Genomic DNA, 19987 nt, shown 5'->3' on the forward strand with positions numbered 1-19987 from the left:
CGACAAATGAAGGATGTATATTAAATTTTCCTGTAACAGATATTAGCTTATGACAGAAGATGCTAATTTCTATAACAAACATTTTTTCTTTTATAAGTCTACATAAAAAACAATACCCAAATCTAATTGTTTACTTCCAGTGCTACATAATATTACACATACACTCCTGCTTTTGATATTACTTTAAAAAAATTAAGATAAGATTGGTTTATATGAGAAAGTTGATTTACAAATTTGTTCAGTTTACATAGACATAGGTCAAATGAGAAAATAAATATAATTTCGCCATTTATATAGTTCCTACAGATAATATTTGCTTAGTAAATGAAAGCACTCTCCTGTCCCAGGATTCAAGCTGGAATAGTGTATGTGTATTTTATTTTGCATATTGACAACAATGATCTGAAACATAAAACTTGTTAAAGAAGGGTATCCATACAATAAAATCATTCAAAATGAAATAAATGCTTCCTATTACAGATTACCCAAAGGTGTATTGACATCTAGCTGTGAATCTGAGCTTCAGGAATTGATGCATCATATTGATGATATGATGTCAGGTAAAAAGAGAGATTGGGAGCATCAAATTCAAAGTCTACAAGATAGGATGGACATAAAGGACAAAGAAACTATGTTACATAGGGCTACTATAGACCAGAAACATAAAGAGGTAAGATAGGATGGACATAAAGGACAAAGAAACTATGTTACATAGGGCAACTATAGACCAGAAACATAAAGAGGTAAGATAGGATGGACATAAAGGACAAAGAAACCATGTTACATAGGGCTACTATAGACCAGAAACATAAAGAGGTAAGATAGGATGGACATAAAGGACAAAGAAACCATGTTACATAGGGCTACTATAGACCAGAATCATAAAGAGGTAAGATAGGATGGACATAAAGGACAAAGAAACTATGTTACATAGGGCTACTATAGACCAGAATCATAAAGAGGTAAGATAGGATGGACATAAAGGACAGAGAAACCATGTTACATAGTGCTACTATAGACCAGAAACATAAAGAGGTAAGATAGGATGGACATAAAGGACAAAGAAACCATGTTACATAGGGCTACTATAGACCAGAAACATAAAGAGGTAAGATAGGATGGACATAAAGGACAGAGAAACCATGTTACATAGGGCTACTATAGACCAGAAACATAAAGAGGTAAGATAGGATGGACATAAAGGACAGAGAAACCATGTTACATAGGGCTACTATAGACCAGAAACATAAAGAGGTAAGATAGGATGGACATAAAGGACAGAGAAACCATGTTACATAGGGCTACTATAGACCAGAAACATAAAGAGGTAAGATAGGATGGACATAAAGTACAAAGAAACCATGTTACATAGGGCTACTATAGACCAGAATCATAAAGAGGTAAGATAGGATGGACATAAAGGACAGAGAAACCATGTTACATAGGGCTACTATAGACCAGAAACATAAAGAGGTAAGATAGGATGGACATAAAGGACAGAGAAACCATGTTACATAGGGCTACTATAGACTAGAAACATAAAGAGGTAAGATAGGATGGACATAAAGTACAAAGAAACCATGTTACATAGGGCTACTATAGACCAGAATCATAAAGAGGTAAGATAGGATGGACATAAAGGACAGAGAAACCATGTTACATAGGGCTACTATAGACTAGAAACATAAAGAGGTAAGATAGGATGGACATAAAGGACAAAGAAACCATGTTACATAGGGCTACTATAGACCAGAATCATAAAGAGGTAAGATAGGATGGACATAAAGGACAAAGAAACCATGTTACATAGTGCTACTATAGACCAGAAACATAAAGAGGTAAGATAGGATGGACATAAAGGACAAAGAAACTATGTTACATAGGGCTACTATAGACCAGAAACATAAAGAGGTAAGATAGGATGGACATAAAGGACAAAGAAACCATGTTACATAGGGCTACTATAGACCAGAATCATAAAGAGGTAAGATAGGATGGACATAAAGGACAAAGAAACTATGTTACATAGGGCTACTATAGACCAGAAACATAAAGAGGTAAGATAGGATGGACATAAAGGACAAAGAAACCATGTTACATAGGGCTCCTATAGACCAGAAACATAAAGAGGTAAGATAGGATGGACATAAAGGACAAAGAAACCATGTTACATAGGGCTACTATAGACCAGAAACATAAAGAGGTAAGATAGGATGGACATAAAGGACAGAGAAACCATGTTACATAGGGCTACTATAGACCAGAAACATAAAGAGGTAAGATAGGATGAACATAAAGGACAAAGAAACTATGTTACATAGGGCTACTATAGACCAGAATCATAAAGAGGTAAGATAGGATGGACATAAAGGACAAAGAAACTATGTTACATAGGGCTACTATAGACCAGAATCATAAAGAGGTAAGATAGGATGGACATAAAGGACAAAGAAACTATGTTACATAGGGCAACTATAGACCAGAATCATAAAGAGGTAAGATAGGATGGACATAAAGGACAAAGAAACCATGTTACATAGGGCTACTATAGACCAGAATCATAAAGAGGTAAGATAGGATGGACATAAAGGACAAAGAAACTATGTTACATAGGGCTACTATAGACCAGAAACATAAAGAGGTAAGATAGGATGGACATAAAGGACAAAGAAACCATGTTACATAGGGCTACTATAGACCAGAATCATAAAGAGGTAAGATAGGATGGACATAAAGGACAAAGAAACTATGTTACATAGGGCTACTATAGACCAGAAACATAAAGAGGTAAGATAGGATGGACATAAAGGACAAAGAAACCATGTTACATAGGGCTCCTATAGACCAGAAACATAAAGAGGTAAGATAGGATGGACATAAAGGACAAAGAAACCATGTTACATAGGGCTACTATAGACCAGAAACATAAAGAGGTAAGATAGGATGGACATAAAGGACAGAGAAACCATGTTACATAGGGCTACTATAGACCAGAAACATAAAGAGGTAAGATAGGATGGACATAAAGGACAAAGAAACTATGTTACATAGGGCTACTATAGACCAGAAACATAAAGAGGTAAGATAGGATGGACATAAAGGACAGAGAAACCATGTTACATAGGGCTACTATAGACCAGAAACATAAAGAGGTAAGATAGGATGGACATAAAGGACAAAGAAACTATGTTACATAGGGCTACTATAGACCAGAAACATAAAGAGGTAAGATAGGATGGACATAAAGGACAGAGAAACCATGTTACATAGGGCTACTATAGACCAGAAACATAAAGAGGTAAGATAGGATGGACATAAAGGACAGAGAAACCATGTTACATAGGGCTACTATAGACCAGAAACATAAAGAGGTAAGATAGGATGGACATAAAGGACAGAGAAACCATGTTACATAGGGCTACTATAGACCAGAAACATAAAGAGGTAAGATAGGATGGACATAAAGGACAGAGAAACCATGTTACATAGGGCTACTATAGACCAGAAACATAAAGAGGTAAGATAGGATGGACATAAAGGACAAAGAAACCATGTTACATAGGGCTACTATAGACCAGAAACATAAAGAGGTAAGATAGGATGGACATAAAGGACAGAGAAACCATGTTACATAGGGCTACTATAGACCAGAAACATAAAGAGGTAAGATAGGATGAACATAAAGGACAAAGAAACTATGTTACATAGGGCTACTATAGACCAGAATCATAAAGAGGTAAGATAGGATGGACATAAAGGACAAAGAAACTATGTTACATAGGGCTACTATAGACCAGAATCATAAAGAGGTAAGATAGGATGGACATAAAGGACAAAGAAACTATGTTACATAGGGCAACTATAGACCAGAATCATAAAGAGGTAAGATAGGATGGACATAAAGGACAAAGAAACCATGTTACATAGGGCTACTATAGACCAGAATCATAAAGAGGTAAGATAGGATGGACATAAAGGACAAAGAAACTATGTTACATAGGGCTACTATAGACCAGAAACATAAAGAGGTAAGATAGGATGGACATAAAGGACAAAGAAACCATGTTACATAGGGCTACTATAGACCAGAATCATAAAGAGGTAAGATAGGATGGACATAAAGGACAAAGAAACTATGTTACATAGGGCTACTATAGACCAGAAACATAAAGAGGTAAGATAGGATGGACATAAAGGACAAAGAAACCATGTTACATAGGGCTCCTATAGACCAGAAACATAAAGAGGTAAGATAGGATGGACATAAAGGACAAAGAAACCATGTTACATAGGGCTACTATAGACCAGAAACATAAAGAGGTAAGATAGGATGGACATAAAGGACAGAGAAACCATGTTACATAGGGCTACTATAGACCAGAAACATAAAGAGGTAAGATAGGATGGACATAAAGGACAAAGAAACTATGTTACATAGGGCTACTATAGACCAGAAACATAAAGAGGTAAGATAGGATGGACATAAAGGACAGAGAAACCATGTTACATAGGGCTACTATAGACCAGAAACATAAAGAGGTAAGATAGGATGGACATAAAGGACAAAGAAACTATGTTACATAGGGCTACTATAGACCAGAAACATAAAGAGGTAAGATAGGATGGACATAAAGGACAGAGAAACCATGTTACATAGGGCTACTATAGACCAGAAACATAAAGAGGTAAGATAGGATGGACATAAAGGACAGAGAAACCATGTTACATAGGGCTACTATAGACCAGAAACATAAAGAGGTAAGATAGGATGGACATAAAGGACAGAGAAACCATGTTACATAGGGCTACTATAGACCAGAAACATAAAGAGGTACACATAATATATAATATTAGGAGGGTTTGACCCATGAAAGAGGGCCAAAATATGTATGCTAGTTTCCAAAAGGTGTACCTATTACCGGTATACAAATTATTTGATGTCATTATTTAATTACCAGAAAAAGGTATGCATTTTTCAATTTTCACTGAACATTTTTCTGTATCTTAATATGGTATTTTTCTGAAATTGAATAATTCACGCCTGAAAATGACTAAGATAACCACACCAGTGTTTTTAGTCGACATTTTTTAAATCTGCATGTGAGTTTCCACTGAATGGAGAAATTTTTTCATATCTAATGAGATAAGAGTAATAATTTCTATGATAAATTTAAAGAAACATAAGAAATTCAAGGTGTTTAGACGAATCAATTTGTTTCATTCTAAGCTCTAAAAAAATGTTAGGAAACTCTTAGCAAATATATATTCAAGGTTTTACAAACTATTTACTAAATGCTTTGGTTTTTAGCCTATAACAGACGGTGAAACCTAATTTAAGTATGACTGATTAAAACTTTCTATCATGAGAAATGTAAAACACTTCAGATAAGTTTTCATGCTTAACAACTACACAATGGGGATTATTGTCAAGAAGTATCAAAACAGAAATGTAATGAAAATATACAGGGTATTCCCATTTTACGTCATATTGATCACAACTGAGTATTTTTTGTTTGAATTATGGGTAGCACACTGAGTCTAAAACTCTAATTTGAGGTATGAAATGTAGACTAATATAAAATAAAATATGCATGTTCCATAGTGCTTCTTCCAATACAATTGGACAAGAAATCGATGAATTAATTCTTAACCAGTTTATTCATTTATATTTTTCATAATTTAGAGTAAAATTCCTAGGTCTGTCTTGAAGGTAACAATAATATATTTGGAAATTTTGTATTAGTTTGACTTGGTTAGAAAGTTTTTAAAGTAGTTTTAATTATATCTGTCAAGGATAGTAGAATATTGATTTTAAAATAGTAGATTATGTAGAACTCTACTTTCAAAAACGGACAATAAAGTATGTGCAAAGAACAGTTCTTGAGAATTCTGTGTAGTGCTAGAACTGGAATGAAATGCTACTAAATTTGATTTGTTTTAAACTATTTTTGATGATTCAGATTTAAAGTTCACTTTGTATTGAAAACTCTTGTTAGATCATTTCATACACAACATCTATAAGTAGGAATAGACAATAAAATTATCTAGTGTTGGTTTGATTATACACTCATGTACTTACAAAAGTCCTTTGGTACAAAATAATATTAATGGCTTTTCTTCTCAGCTGATCATGACTTCTTTTATCATGTGTATAGTATAACACTATAGCTATTCAGCAATATTTGGGCAAAATAACCTACATTTCAAACTTAAGTGACTATGGTTTAGTTTTGTGAAAAAGTCAATTCTCAGATCTTTGATATTTAATTTCTATACTGCTCTTTTGTATTATTGTACATTTCATTTAAGATTAAGTTAAAATGTTTATTTCTTATATAATTAAACAGTTGTATTGCATCACAATAATCCTCTTATGTACACAGTTTAGCATAGTATGATGCACACTAAACTATGTTATTCTCTTGAGCAATTTCTCTGTAGTTTTGGGCTAAGGACTGTTTCCTTGAAACTTGGTGATTAGTTCTATATAAATATTTTAGAAACACTGAGCTGTAACTATTTTTGCATATTTTTCTGTTTAATCAGGCATACATGTTTTATAGACAATCTTTAATTCAATCAGTTTTTTTTTCAAAATTAACGGGAAACAGAAACATGAAGATAGGGCAATAGTTGTTGTCAATTGAAGTTTATAGTAATATAACATTTATTTTTAGCAGTAAGAAATCAGAGAGAAAAAATATGAGTTAAAAATTGTGTATTGCAGATTGGACATTTAAGACAGCAGTTAGAAACTATGGAGAAATCTCACAGGGAGTTAGTTAGTTGTTATGAAGCTCAGCTGTCAACTCTCAAGTCTGAGGTTTGTTTTAAAAAATAGAAGACATAAGTTCATCAAATGAGCGTATAAATTTTTAAACAAGAAAAAAAAAATTGTCATTCATTGAAATTATAATTTCCCACGGTTCGATAGTATAGTGGGAAATTACTGTATTAACGGTACTAGTGAATAATATTAATACGTGTACTTCTTACATGTATAAGTATCTAATATCACGTGATATGGAGATTAAGTGGGAATATTTTCCCTTGTTGGTCACTTCTAGCCAAACATCAGACTGGACAACAGTGAAATAAAGTTCAATATTATTTATAATTAAATACCATTTTACATACTATATTGTGTTATTAAACAGGTATTTTATTTGCCTGCATACTAACTTCATATGTATTCAAATACACAAACATTTTATTTTTTTTCATACTGTCAAGTATAACTCTCGAGACGATCTTCCGAACATTTTGGTTCTGGACACAGGTTTCCGACATTTTCCACTTTAATTCAAATGTAATTATTTGAAGGCATTTTAAATGTAGTTTGACCGAGTTAACTCGTTTTTGTTGGTTTTTCCTGGCCGGCGGGATCGTTGATGACAGAGCAAAGTATTTCTTGAACACACATTATCATAAGGTTATTTTTGATTTTTATGTACATAAATTGTGAAATTATGAATTATATTTTGTATTGATAATTACAAATACTGTGTGTTATATGAATAAATTCTGTGTTCACCAGTCTTGTTGGGCTATCGGCTATATATATAGATTGTAGTATTTTATTGATTTAGTAGAGTTGATACTCCATTGAGGTGAAACAGATAAATCTGAGGTAAATTGTTTTGTCATAAATCAGACTAATGGGTTTTTATTTTGAAAATTATACCATATCTCCTTATTTTATATAAAGCAAGCTATTTCACCAGTTTATAAATAGCTCTGGATAAAATTCAAATTTAACAGACCAATTGGCTGCATTCTTGGTAATATTTTCATGTGCATTCACCAAAACATTGTGAATGGCTAACAACATGGTAAATAATGGAACTTTAAACACTGATGTGATCTTATTTCCATTTTTGTCGAGCCTGCAAAATTTATTTCGTGAAAGCGAGACAAAGCAATCCTAGATTCCGTCATCGGTGTTGACGTCTGCGTCGTCAACATTAAGGTTCAGTCTGTGCTTACAGTTTTTTCAGACATCAATAACTTTGTCAAACTTGCATGGAATTTTATGAAATTTGGACAGCTTTTTTATGACCAAAATACAGTATCCATAGCAAAATTTTGAAAATATTTATTTTCATTTTTCCGAATTTTACTGATAAATGGACTTAATTTTTTTTACAGTTAAAATTTAGATTTAGTCTGAGATTAAAGTTTTTCAGTCATCAATAACTTTGTCAAACCTTCATGGAATTTTATGAAATTTGGACAGAAGCTTGTTTATGATCAAAATACAGTATCCAGAGCAAAATTTTTAAATAGTTATTTTCATTTTTCTGTATTTTACTGATAAATGGACTTAGTTTTTTTTACAGTTAACAAATAGATACAGTCCATGGTTAAAGTTTGTTACACCATAATTATTTTGTCAAACCTTCATAGAGTTTTATGAAACTTTGGCAGAAGCTTTTTAATGATTTTGGTGTAAACAATATTTATTATTATGAATAATACAAGTATAATTATAAACACATTCACAATTAGGATTCAGAAACAAGCAACCAGTGCTTATATTAATCCGTCTCCTTGATAAATTAAATACATTATACACAAATAAATCAAAACTACATGCTCCGTTACATAATAAAAATATTGATAATGTCAGTTGAGTTACATAATGAACTGAAATGATTTAAGAGATAATGTCTGAAGCAAACCTTTGAAAATATATTTTTTTCATTTTTAGTATTTTTCTGATACCCGATAGATGGACTTAGTTTTTTTACAGTTAACATTTACAGACAGTCTGGGATTAAACTTTTTGACATGGTTAATTTGTAAACATTCATGGATTGTTATGAAACTTGGACAGACGCTAATCTTCAAGGCCAGGAAATAGCATCTAAAGAAAAAGTTTGATTTTTTTTTAATTCTGTATATTACTGATAAATGGTCTTACTTTTTAAGTCAACCTAATACTTTTACACTGACAGCAACAATCACACGCGAGACACAGGGTTCCGCGGAACCCCTTACGAATTTTTAGGTACGAACAATTAAATTACTCATAGTCCTTTAGATCCGAAACAGCCAATTGCAAGAATATGAATATTAACTGAAATACTTGAATGGGTTTGTTTCTTTTTATAGTTGTTAAGACATTTGGAGGAAATTATATATGAAAGATATATGGATAATTTCCTCCATAATGGTTTCTTTCATAAGGTCAAAATGGGAAAGTTGATGCAAACTAGTGGAATGTTAATACATGTATTAAAAAAAAACATAATGTTGTTAGAGCATCTAAAGTACTGTATACACAGGAAGTTTATATACCGTGATTTTTAGTGAAAGTTTATGGACTTCTTAAAAATTATACTGGTGTAAAAGTTCAGGTGAAACTTGTCCTACCTTTTCAATTGTACATTGTAATGAAAATTTTAGTATGAATAATACCTTTAGTTTTTAATAAAATAAATACTTATACATAATATACTTGTCTATGTTTTATTGTACAGATGGAAGTTTCCTCCATGGTTAAACTTTCATCTTTAGAGATGCATAATATGTGCTTCTTTTTTAAATTATAAAATTCCTCTATTTTAAATTTCATTTTACAGCTTCAAAAACTGAAAAGAGACTATGATCGTCTTAATAAGAAACATTCCAAACATTCCAAAGAATCAGAACGCGAAAAAGATCGTACCAATACAGAATTACAAGACAGTATGTCTCAGGTCAACAGGCTATCATCAAAACTAGAGGTAAGGATTGTGATGAATGGATACAATTTAAGGTTAGAGGTTTGTGATTATGTTTTATATTATGGTAAATATAGGACTTGTTGTGGTGAATTTTTACATCATTGGATTTGATATAGCACTGCAAGCATATAAGGCCATGGTTGCTTTATAAATTTCATAGCTCGCTAGATTGGATAACAAACAGCTGTTCTCAGAATATAAATGTGGCTTTTAAGCAAACCATATGTCTTAAAACATTTACAAACAAAGAAGCTGATATTTGGATAGTTCACATCATTGTTTTAAATGTATATTGATAGTATGTTATCCAATCACTCAAATTTGATAAAATTATTAGTCAATTTTACATTGCTATAAAAGTCATAAATATAGTTCACGCAAATATTTGACAAACAAACAGTTGAGATCTAATTAAATCTCAGCTAATTTCTTCTAACATTCAACATTTGAATTGTTTCAATTTACACAGCTTTCTACAGTGAATAATGGTGCTGCAATTTTTAAAGAAATTTTTTCCCCTCAAGGATTCTACATTCCATTGGTATTGTTTGATGGTGTTATTTTTAACATTATCACAACCAGCTCACCAACAAAATAATGTGAAAAAGATTTTTCTAATAAATCCAAGCAAGTCATCATTGCTTCTCATATCTTTTGCTATACTATACCAGTTATTTTATCAATATGTCCTTTTTCCATTTTTAACTGGATTTTGCTTTATAAATAGATTTTCTTAATTAAGCCACTTTTCTTTAGACCCTAAATTCATTTAAATTTAACATTTATAGTGTCAAAAAGATGATTCCACTGGTCTCCTGTACGTCTGATTAAACTTTTATAAGATATTCTGTATGTCCTTTAATCATACATACAGTAGCAGAAAAGTAAGCAAATTCACTCCCAAGAGTATCAAATTGTATTCCATATTCTAAGCAATAAAAGTTATCACTAATGGAAAAAAAGCAAAGGCTGATACAGAATTTATGACTGTAGTTTCAGGCAAGAAAGTTCAAAGATTGAAGGCGTGTCACAGTTTATTTTAATCAAATAGATTCTAAATAGAGTTGAAACAATTATCTATTTCGTTTTGTAGTCTTTGGGATTTCCATTGATATGATTGTTTATCCATTTGTCTATCTATCAGATGTTGTGTCTTTTTTATTCGATTTTAGTGAAACTTGGAATTCTTAGGTGCCTGATATGATATACTTCTTTGATATTTTGTGTTCAAAATTAATTTTAGGGTTTCCATAAACAAACAATGATTTGGCATAGTAGGTATTGTGTTTCTTTGGTCCCTTTGATCGTTTTTTTGGCTGCATCACTTTTCTTGTGAACCTAAAACGACATTTTAGTTCTCTTATTTCATTTCATTGTCTGCCAGAAAGATTTGACTAAACAATCCTTGACCCAACAACAGATCTTAATCCAATGTTAAATTAAACAATAATCTTGAAGTTATAAAGTTATGAAATTGTAATCTCATTATAATAAAGTAATACTTTAAACCCATTTCACTAACTTGTATAAAAGATTGCTTTTCTAAAGCAATATGTCATATTTATATATTGAGAAGCAGTATATTTGGAGACTGACAAGAACAAAGGCTCTTTGTTATTTCACTGTTGAAAGTATTTAATCAAAATTAACATCAACAAATCCTTTAATTATTTTTTGGGGTTTAAAAATATTTGTCAACTAGTAATAAAGACAAAGAGCCCTTGGTTGGAATTTCTTTATAATAATGCAGTTGGGATAAGATTTTTTTGTGAGCAGTGAATATTTTTATAACTTTTCTGGAATTAGGAATATAAACAGAGGTCAAAGGATTGGGAATTACAGAAAAGAACTCTAGGGAAGCAGCTTGAAACTTTAGAAGCTCAAAGAAAAGCTATGACAGAAAAGTGTGAATTTATTCAGGTTTGTGTGTACACAAGTGTGTAATATTAAGTGTGAAGTCACTTGTGTTTTAAAAGCTTGCAACAAACACCACATGTATCACAATTTAACTTCTTCCTCATGAAACTATGCTCCATATTACTTGATGTTTGACCTGAAACATATCTTCTACAAACCAGTATTAGAAGAGTGTCTGCTGTGGTATAATATGGTGTAAGGCTGACTGGCTGGCTTTCATTAGCATGCTGCACTTTTCATGTCAGTTATTGGAATTATCATATGGATTTAAAGTAATCATGTTTATCTCTATAAAATGTCAGACTTATGAAGCCCTGAAGCTGATAATATATAAAGTATCCCTGATAAATTGAAACGGTTTGAAACTACAAATATCTGTTCTCTGTTTTGAAAATGTAGTATTGTTTAATCTTTCTTCCATATTATATAAGACTAAAAGTCAGCAACAACCAGGAATAATTCCTTCTATACTTTTAACCATTGATAACTTTTATAAGAATTAATTTCTTGTTTTTTTGTCCTGATTTTTTTCTCCTCTCAACCTTGAAATTAAATTTTACTTCTGTAACAATTTTAGTGTGTATGTCATGTTTATAAAGTGAGTTTGGCGAATGATTACTATTGTATTCAAAAATAGAAAAAAATATATGGTTTTTATTGAATATCTTGGTTGCTGCTGATTATTTAATAGGTTTGTACACATGTAAACAGAATTTCCTGTATTACAGAAAATGTACTTGAGTCTCATGGCTAAGGTAGTATAGTATATATATTGTACATACAACTAAGTTCTGTACATTTCACTTATTCTTAATATAATATAATCATCTATATATAAATAGGGTAAAAGTTACATAGTTTTGTAATAAAACAATTTTCTTGTTAGTGTAAAAACAAATTATTTTATTTATAGGCCTTTTTTTTTCTTAGAGGTGGACATAATGAATTAAACTTCTGTTAATACTGTAAAATAATAATACATAGACCATTAATAAAGCTTGCTGGTGAACAATTGTCTGTATGTCATCAAAACTTGATGTAATGAAAAAAACTAATACACAAAATCATAGTAAGCATTTTTCAGTTTGACTAAGTGAAAATAAAAAAAGATGAATTTTCAGTTTAGATGTGAAAAATGTGTTTTTATTAAAGACCACTTTATGAATGTGGTTTTACTATCTACATGTAAATTCTTAATATACATTTTCAAAGTTTCATATTTCTTTGCATGGAACTGAAATAGAAAGTGCTAGATATTATCTAATTGGTGTGTTAAAAAGACTTTGTTGTTGTATGGTGTGTTGAATTGGTCTGTGTAGTTGTGTGTTCAAAGTATTTCAATCACAGCTACTTGTTCACACAACTCAACTTTGTTAAATGTTTGAAAAAAAAATGGACGAAACACTCATATTATACTTTTAAGTTAATTTAAAAGAAGATCATGTCCTTGCTTTAAGCTGCAGTTTAATCAAATATTAGATAAAGATGGAAATGTTTCTTCAAAATTGTATTTAATGATACTGCCAACAAATCAACTTGTATACCATAATTTTAAATACCATATAAATGTTGAACAACCACATTTTGATTATCATTTTGAAAACAATCCTTTTCATGCAGCTGTTGAGAGTCAATTGATGAGGGTCCATTGAGGGATTAGTGTTATATTAGTTCCTTTTAATACTTATTTTCAATGGCTGCTATCTTTCAACTTATATGGCCACTGCTATTATTATTTAAATATTGTAAGATTAGGAAACCTTTATCTCAAATATTCTGATTAAATAATTGATGTTGCTCAATTGAGGTTGTTTTCACTATGACAGGAATGTTGCTAGGTTATTGATTTTCAAATTTACATTGGACTCCACCCAGCATCCAAAATTTAGTCACTAGGGAAGATACATCTTGGTCATTTGGTCTGTGGAGGATAGTTGTCTCATTGGCAATTATACCATATCATCTTATTTTTATATAGTTTTAAATAAGTGCATTGTTAATAGGACCACACCAGTAAATCTCATCCTTTAAAATGAATAAACAGATTGATAACAAATTGACCAGAATAATTGATTACACATTAAAACATGGTACTTTCCATTGGAGAACATAGTTCTGCATAGCTAGCTGGTACTCAAATGAGTAAGAAGCCTTGAATTATCCTTTTATATATATGTATGAAACAAATTTTTTGAAAGCATTCTGCAGCATAAATTATTATTCTCATCTATATATGATAGGCATGTTAATGCATATTCCAAATGATACTGGTTATTACCTATTAGTCTTTTCCCTCCTACTAATTTAATGCCCTTATTTATATTTGTATTGGCTTACCATACATGATAGTCCCCTCTCATAGGGCCTCCACTTCAGCTGAGAATGTCTGACCTTATCATAGGAGTGGCCACTGGTAAGGTTTTGAATTTGAAAGAAATTACTGTTTTGGTATATGGTTATACTGTACTTATAATATATTCTTTCATGAGAGGGGCCCTATTTGAGGTGGACTAGATGAACTCCTTATATATACATCCACCTCTATTACATTGCTGAAACAGGTATAATAAACTGTTTAAAGATATGCAAATGTTCTATCCAAAATTTTTTTTTTTGTACTGTTATCTGGAACACGTTATTTACAATAATTTTGGAGGGGGGATCATTTGCACTAAATAACAAATAAAATTAAACTTCATGCTGATTTATCTACTAATTATCTATGAATATCACAATGTATGAAATTTTTTCACGTTTGTAACTAACACATCATTTCAGAGTCAGTCTCAAACATACCAGTCACAACTGAACAGACGTAAACAAATACTCGATAATACAGAATCTAGTCTCAAGTCACAAATAGCACAACTAGAAGGACAACTACAGAGAGCTAACGAATCACATTTGTCACAGGTAACATGATCACAACAAAATGAATTCCATGTAGAATGAAGAAAGGTTGGAAAGTTATATGAAAAGAAACTACATTTATAAATATTTGGATATTCACAACTAATTTACCACAATAATGCACAAAGAAAAAAATTTCATGACTGAATGCTACAAAAAGGTATAAGATATTCAAACAAGTAATGTAATCATTTATTTGAACAAGGACTTTGCAAGTTCACATTGTTTAGAATATTTGTCTATAGGTAAACAGAGTTTTTTATATGCATTTGTCAGCTGTATTTATTCATCATGATGACAAATATTTAGCATAACTATTTTCATTGAATTTAGAATAACAACATATTGCTAGTGGCTTCCAAACATAACATTTGATACAATCATGTATGTTAGACATTTTATTTTGAATTCAGGTAGAAATTTTCTTGAAATTATTCATTTTACTTTATTTTGGTGTTAGTTCAAATGTAATTTTATTGGAATTTCCATATCAACTCTGTTCATTAATAGAAGTTAGATGAGAATACTCCTATACAATCAATGCATTATATATGTTGACAAAAGATTTATTTGACCTATTGACTATCAAATGTATCGTGTGTAAGTATTGACCCAAACTTCTAAACTTATTATTTTATGTGATTATGACAAAATGCTATTGTGTTATCCAACATATTGTGAAGTAATTCAAATTATTATTTCCTTAATTAGCTAAAAACAGAAAATTAGACATATTATCCTTTAAAACTTTTTATTTTTGATATAGAACATTTTATCACTTCACATATGTTTTTCTTATAGGAAACTAAGGTGGAGAAGTTGAAATCATCTCTAGATGATGCAATCAATAATCACAAAAAAGCTATGGATGAAAACGAGAGATTATTAGTCGACCTGAGAAAAGCTAATACTCATGCAAGAGTATGTATAAATAGTCAGTTATTTCAGTGACAGATTTTTAAAACTCACATGAATATTCAAAGCATATATCTCTCCAAAGTTCATTTGAATTAAAAAAAATGATAAGTATTTTATTGAAACAATATTGATTAAATTATAGTATTGGTATAGTTTTTAAAAGAATATTTTAAATTGTGGCTTTTACCCTCAAATCTGACACCCAATATTTTCATACATGTTCAAGACAATCCAGATGTAGATATCATTAATAACAGTAAAGAAATTATATTTCTTTTTAAATGTTGAAAATACCATGAAAATGAATATCTACATTCTTTTGCAGAGGATAGATGAAGAAAAGCTTCAGTATGAGGCTGATCTAAAAACAAAAGAAGACTTATTAAGAGCAATAGAGCAGGATGGTGAAGCTCAGGCTGAGGAAATGGGTAGAATGGAACAAGCTCTTTCTGAAAAAGACAGGATTATTCAGTATGATAATAAAAAACAAAAACAAACAATACAAAACCTTATAGTGCAGATATAGTAATAAGCAAACATATATTTGAAATGTTGCTTTTACTTTTTAATTTTAATATTTTGCTTTTTGAGATATAAAAAGTTCTTGACATGAGACATAGCTTAACTGTCATTATACCATATATAAATCAACACAAACAAAGATCTATGAAATAACTCTGAGAATTTTATACTTTCCATAGTATAATTGTTAATTTTTTTAAATTTGTAAATTTATTTTAGTTCACTAGGAAATATAAAGAATAAGGAAGAGAGTGAACAGATCAAACTTCTGAGACAGTCATTACAGGAAGCCAGGGAAGACACAAGGTATATATGTCATAGAACTTCTGAGACAGTCATTACAGGAAGCCAGGGAAGACACAAGGTATATATGTCATAGAACTTCTGAGTCAGTCATTACAGGAAGCCAGGGAAGACACAAGGTATATATGTCATAGAACTTCTGAGACAGTCATTACAGGAAGCCAGGGAAGACACAAGGTATATATGTCATAGAACTTCTGAGTCAGTCATTACAGGAAGCCAGGGAAGACACAAGGTATATATGTCATAGAACTTCTGAGTCAGTCATTACAGGAAGCCAGGGAAGACACAAGGTATATATGTCATAGAACTTCTGAGTCAGTCATTACAGGAAGCCAGGGAAGACACAAGGTATATATGTCATAGAACTTCTGAGACAGTCATTACAGGAAGCCAGGGAAGACACAAGGTATATATGTCACAGAACTTCTGAGTCAGTCATTACAGGAAGCCAGGGAAGACACAAGGTAAATATGTCACAGAACTTCTGAGTCAGTCATTACAGGAAGCCAGGGAAGACAAGGTATATATGTCATAGAACTTCTGAGACAGTCATTACAGGAAGCCAGGGAAGACACAAGGTATATATGTCATAGAACTTCTGAGACAGTCATTACAGGAAGCCAGGGAAGACACAAGGTATATATGTCACAGAACTTCTGAGTCAGTCATTACAGGAAGCCAGGGAAGACACGAGGTATATATGTCACAGAACTTCTGAGACAGTCATTACAGGAAGCCAGGGAAGACACAAGGTATATATGTCACAGAACTTCTGAGTCAGTCATTACAGGAAGCCAGGGAAGACACAAGGTATATATGTCACAGAACTTCTGAGACAGTCATTACAGGAAGCCAGGGAAGACACGAGGTATATATGTCACAGAACCTCTGAGTCAGTCATTACAGGAAGCCAGGGAAGACACGAGGTATATATGTAACAGAACTTCTGAGTCAGTCATTACAGGAAGCCAGGGAAGACACAAGGTATATATGTCATAGAACTTCTGAGACAGTCATTACAGGAAGCCAGGGAAGACACAAGGTATATATGTCACAGAACTTCTGAGTCAGTCATTACAGGAAGCCAGGGAAGACACAAGGTATATATGTCATAGAACTTCTGAGACAGTCATTACAGGAAGCCAGGGAAGACACAAGGTATATATGTCACAGAACTTCTGAGTCAGTCATTACAGGAAGCCAGGGAAGACACAAGGTATATATGTCATAGAACTTCTTAGACATGTAAGAAGGTTTCTGTAGATATTACATTTATAACAATTATGTAAGGGGATTTTACCAATAAAAAATACTTCAAACACAAGTTTGTATAAACTATTGCCATTTTCAAATAAAAAATTTGTATATCTTAATGATTCTGAATGTATTTTCATATTTCCTTCATTTAGGAACTGCAAAAAGAATGAAAAGAAATTAAGAGAAGAGGTATCTAAACTTCAGAATCATTTGAGACAGGCAGTGGAGGATTGTGAAAGAACTACAGATCAGCTAGAAAAGAAGGTATGAAATCATTTACTTCAATACTGGAGAACCTTGGTTTATTTGTTTATATTAATATGTAATGAAAGTCTCATAATTTATTTTCTTCAAACAAATTAAATTTTAATTGTAAATTATTTAAGAATAAGCTTACACAAATGTTTTTCTTGCGAGACATAAACATGATTTTCCCAGAACTTGCAGTTACAACTAAAGATTTTTTTTATAACATTTTATGCATGTATTTCAAAAGTATTTCAAATTTCTGAAGGTAAAAACTAGAAGAGTTGGATTATCAATATTTTATAAACAGATGCAATTTGCTCTAAAGTTGCCACTCTGTTATTTTCATGGCTTAGTTATTGCATAATAATACTTAGTAAAAAAAAGTCAGTATCTGCAATAGAAACTGTTCCTACAAGATTTTAGGTAGGGAACATCTCAAAGGAAAATGGTTAATAGAAATGAGGAAGAAATGAAAAATGATGTAATATTTCCCCTTAATAATTATTTTCTAAAAAGAGAAAATATGATTCAAAGACAATGCAATGAAGGGTTTACTAATTTAATGTGCATTCTATAGAAATGAACATCTTTTTTAAGAATATTAATATAATAACAATTCAGAAAATAAAAAATAAATGCATTATTTATTTTTACTTCAAATTTTAGCTAGTTTTAAAACCAGGTTTAATTCACCATTTTCTATATAAGGAAATGCCTGTACCAAGTCAGGAATATGACCGTTGTTTTCCATTCATTTGATGTTTGAGCTTTTGATTTTTCCATTTGATAAGGGACTTTCCGTTTTAAATTTTCTTTGGAGGTCAGTATTTTTGTTATTTTACCTTTTTTTAACATGCCTAAGTTCATGCAAATTTTATAAAAATTAATGACATTATCCATTTACTGTGAATTGACTTCGAGCGATGGAGAATAAACCTAGGAGTTTTCACAACTTAATAAGTTTTGAGTATAAATATATGTACTCTCAGTAAAAAAAAATATGACATCTATATAGTTATCTTCTAGGGATCTATAAAACTATGTTTGCTTTTCAATCTTACAATCTTTGTTCTTTATAGTTAAATATTCACATTTTATTTATAAAACAACAGTTCATTTTACACCTAATTTAAATTTTCAGGACAGTGAGATGGTATGTGTATTTTAATTGTTTATTTCTCACAGGGCTAGAGTTAAATTGTTTATGGTACTCCAGTTATAACACATTAAAGCCTTTTATAAAATGTTATCACAAATGGTTGATGATCATCTGGCTGAGCAAATGGCATTTTGTTTTGTAAATCTCTGCTTTAAACTGTGGATTAATTTATTTTTGGAATACCATTTTCTTTAGTGTGCACTTCTCAATTCCACACACTACAGTACACATGTGTATGGTGCAGGGTTATCATTTTGTGAGCTTTGTTTGCAGTACCTTTTGTTGCTTAAAAAAATATCTGACAAATCTGCCTTAGGACATCACAGTCAACTTACGTCATCAAATCAACACCATTATGAACTTTTTCTGAAAGCCTTTATCCAGAAGTTCATGAAAATGTATCTTGCAATTTTTTTTTCTGGCAAATTTGGACTGACCAACTAATCCCAAAAATGTTCTCTTATGTAGTTTGTCACTGTTCTAAAAGTCCTTAAATACCACACGAAATTATTCCAGGATTAATGATCGAACCACAGTATATAAGCCTTTGGGATGTTAGAATAATACATAGTCTTAGGAGTAATTAAAGTTTAGCCAGATGATGTTCACACAACACTGTTATTTAGTTAATAGTACAGCATGTGGTTGTTTGGTTTTTTTTTGGTTTTTTTTTTTATAGGTGCCATGACAACCTATATTCAGAATGTTGGATTTCTAAAAAGTTTTGTTTTCATATTCGTTATGCATTAGATTCTCATTCTTATACTTTTTGTCATATGAAAGCTTGATATTTCTATTCAAAGGTCAGAAATTAATTAAAACGTGTGCAAAATTTGAAGATAATGAAACTATAGTTCTGTGAACAACACAGTGCTCATTCATATTTATGTCACCAGATCGACAATGTCGGGTGACATATTGCTTTTCCTCTGTTTCTTTTTTCGTATTATTATTATACTTCCACCTGTTTTGTCCGGGAGTTTTCTCAGAGCCAAAGGAACCAATCTAAATGATTATTCAC

General features: G+C 31.3%; 1 protein-coding gene across 46 annotated transcripts in view; it reads left to right on the forward strand.

Moving 5' to 3' along the window:
* LOC127738024 (centrosomal protein of 63 kDa-like) overlaps positions 1–19987 on the forward strand; it is a 50631-nt gene that overhangs the window by 10342 nt on the left and 20302 nt on the right. For 6 of the 46 annotated variants that reach the window (XM_052249031.1, XM_052249035.1, XM_052249034.1 and 3 more), the window contains 9 exons: positions 481–670; positions 6728–6823; positions 9585–9728; positions 11535–11648; positions 14424–14558; positions 15357–15476; positions 15799–15944; positions 16215–16301; positions 17711–17822. In XM_052249031.1, coding sequence (XP_052104991.1) covers positions 481–670; positions 6728–6823; positions 9585–9728; positions 11535–11648; positions 14424–14558; positions 15357–15476; positions 15799–15944; positions 16215–16301; positions 17711–17822 — 1144 coding nt within the window. The other 40 variants (XM_052249040.1, XM_052249069.1, XM_052249070.1 and 37 more) reach the window with 40 other exon arrangements.

The sequence above is a fragment of the Mytilus californianus genome, unplaced genomic scaffold (assembly GCF_021869535.1).
Source record: "Mytilus californianus isolate M0D057914Y unplaced genomic scaffold, xbMytCali1.0.p SCAF_4, whole genome shotgun sequence".
Lineage (NCBI taxonomy): Eukaryota > Metazoa > Mollusca > Bivalvia > Mytilida > Mytilidae > Mytilus > Mytilus californianus.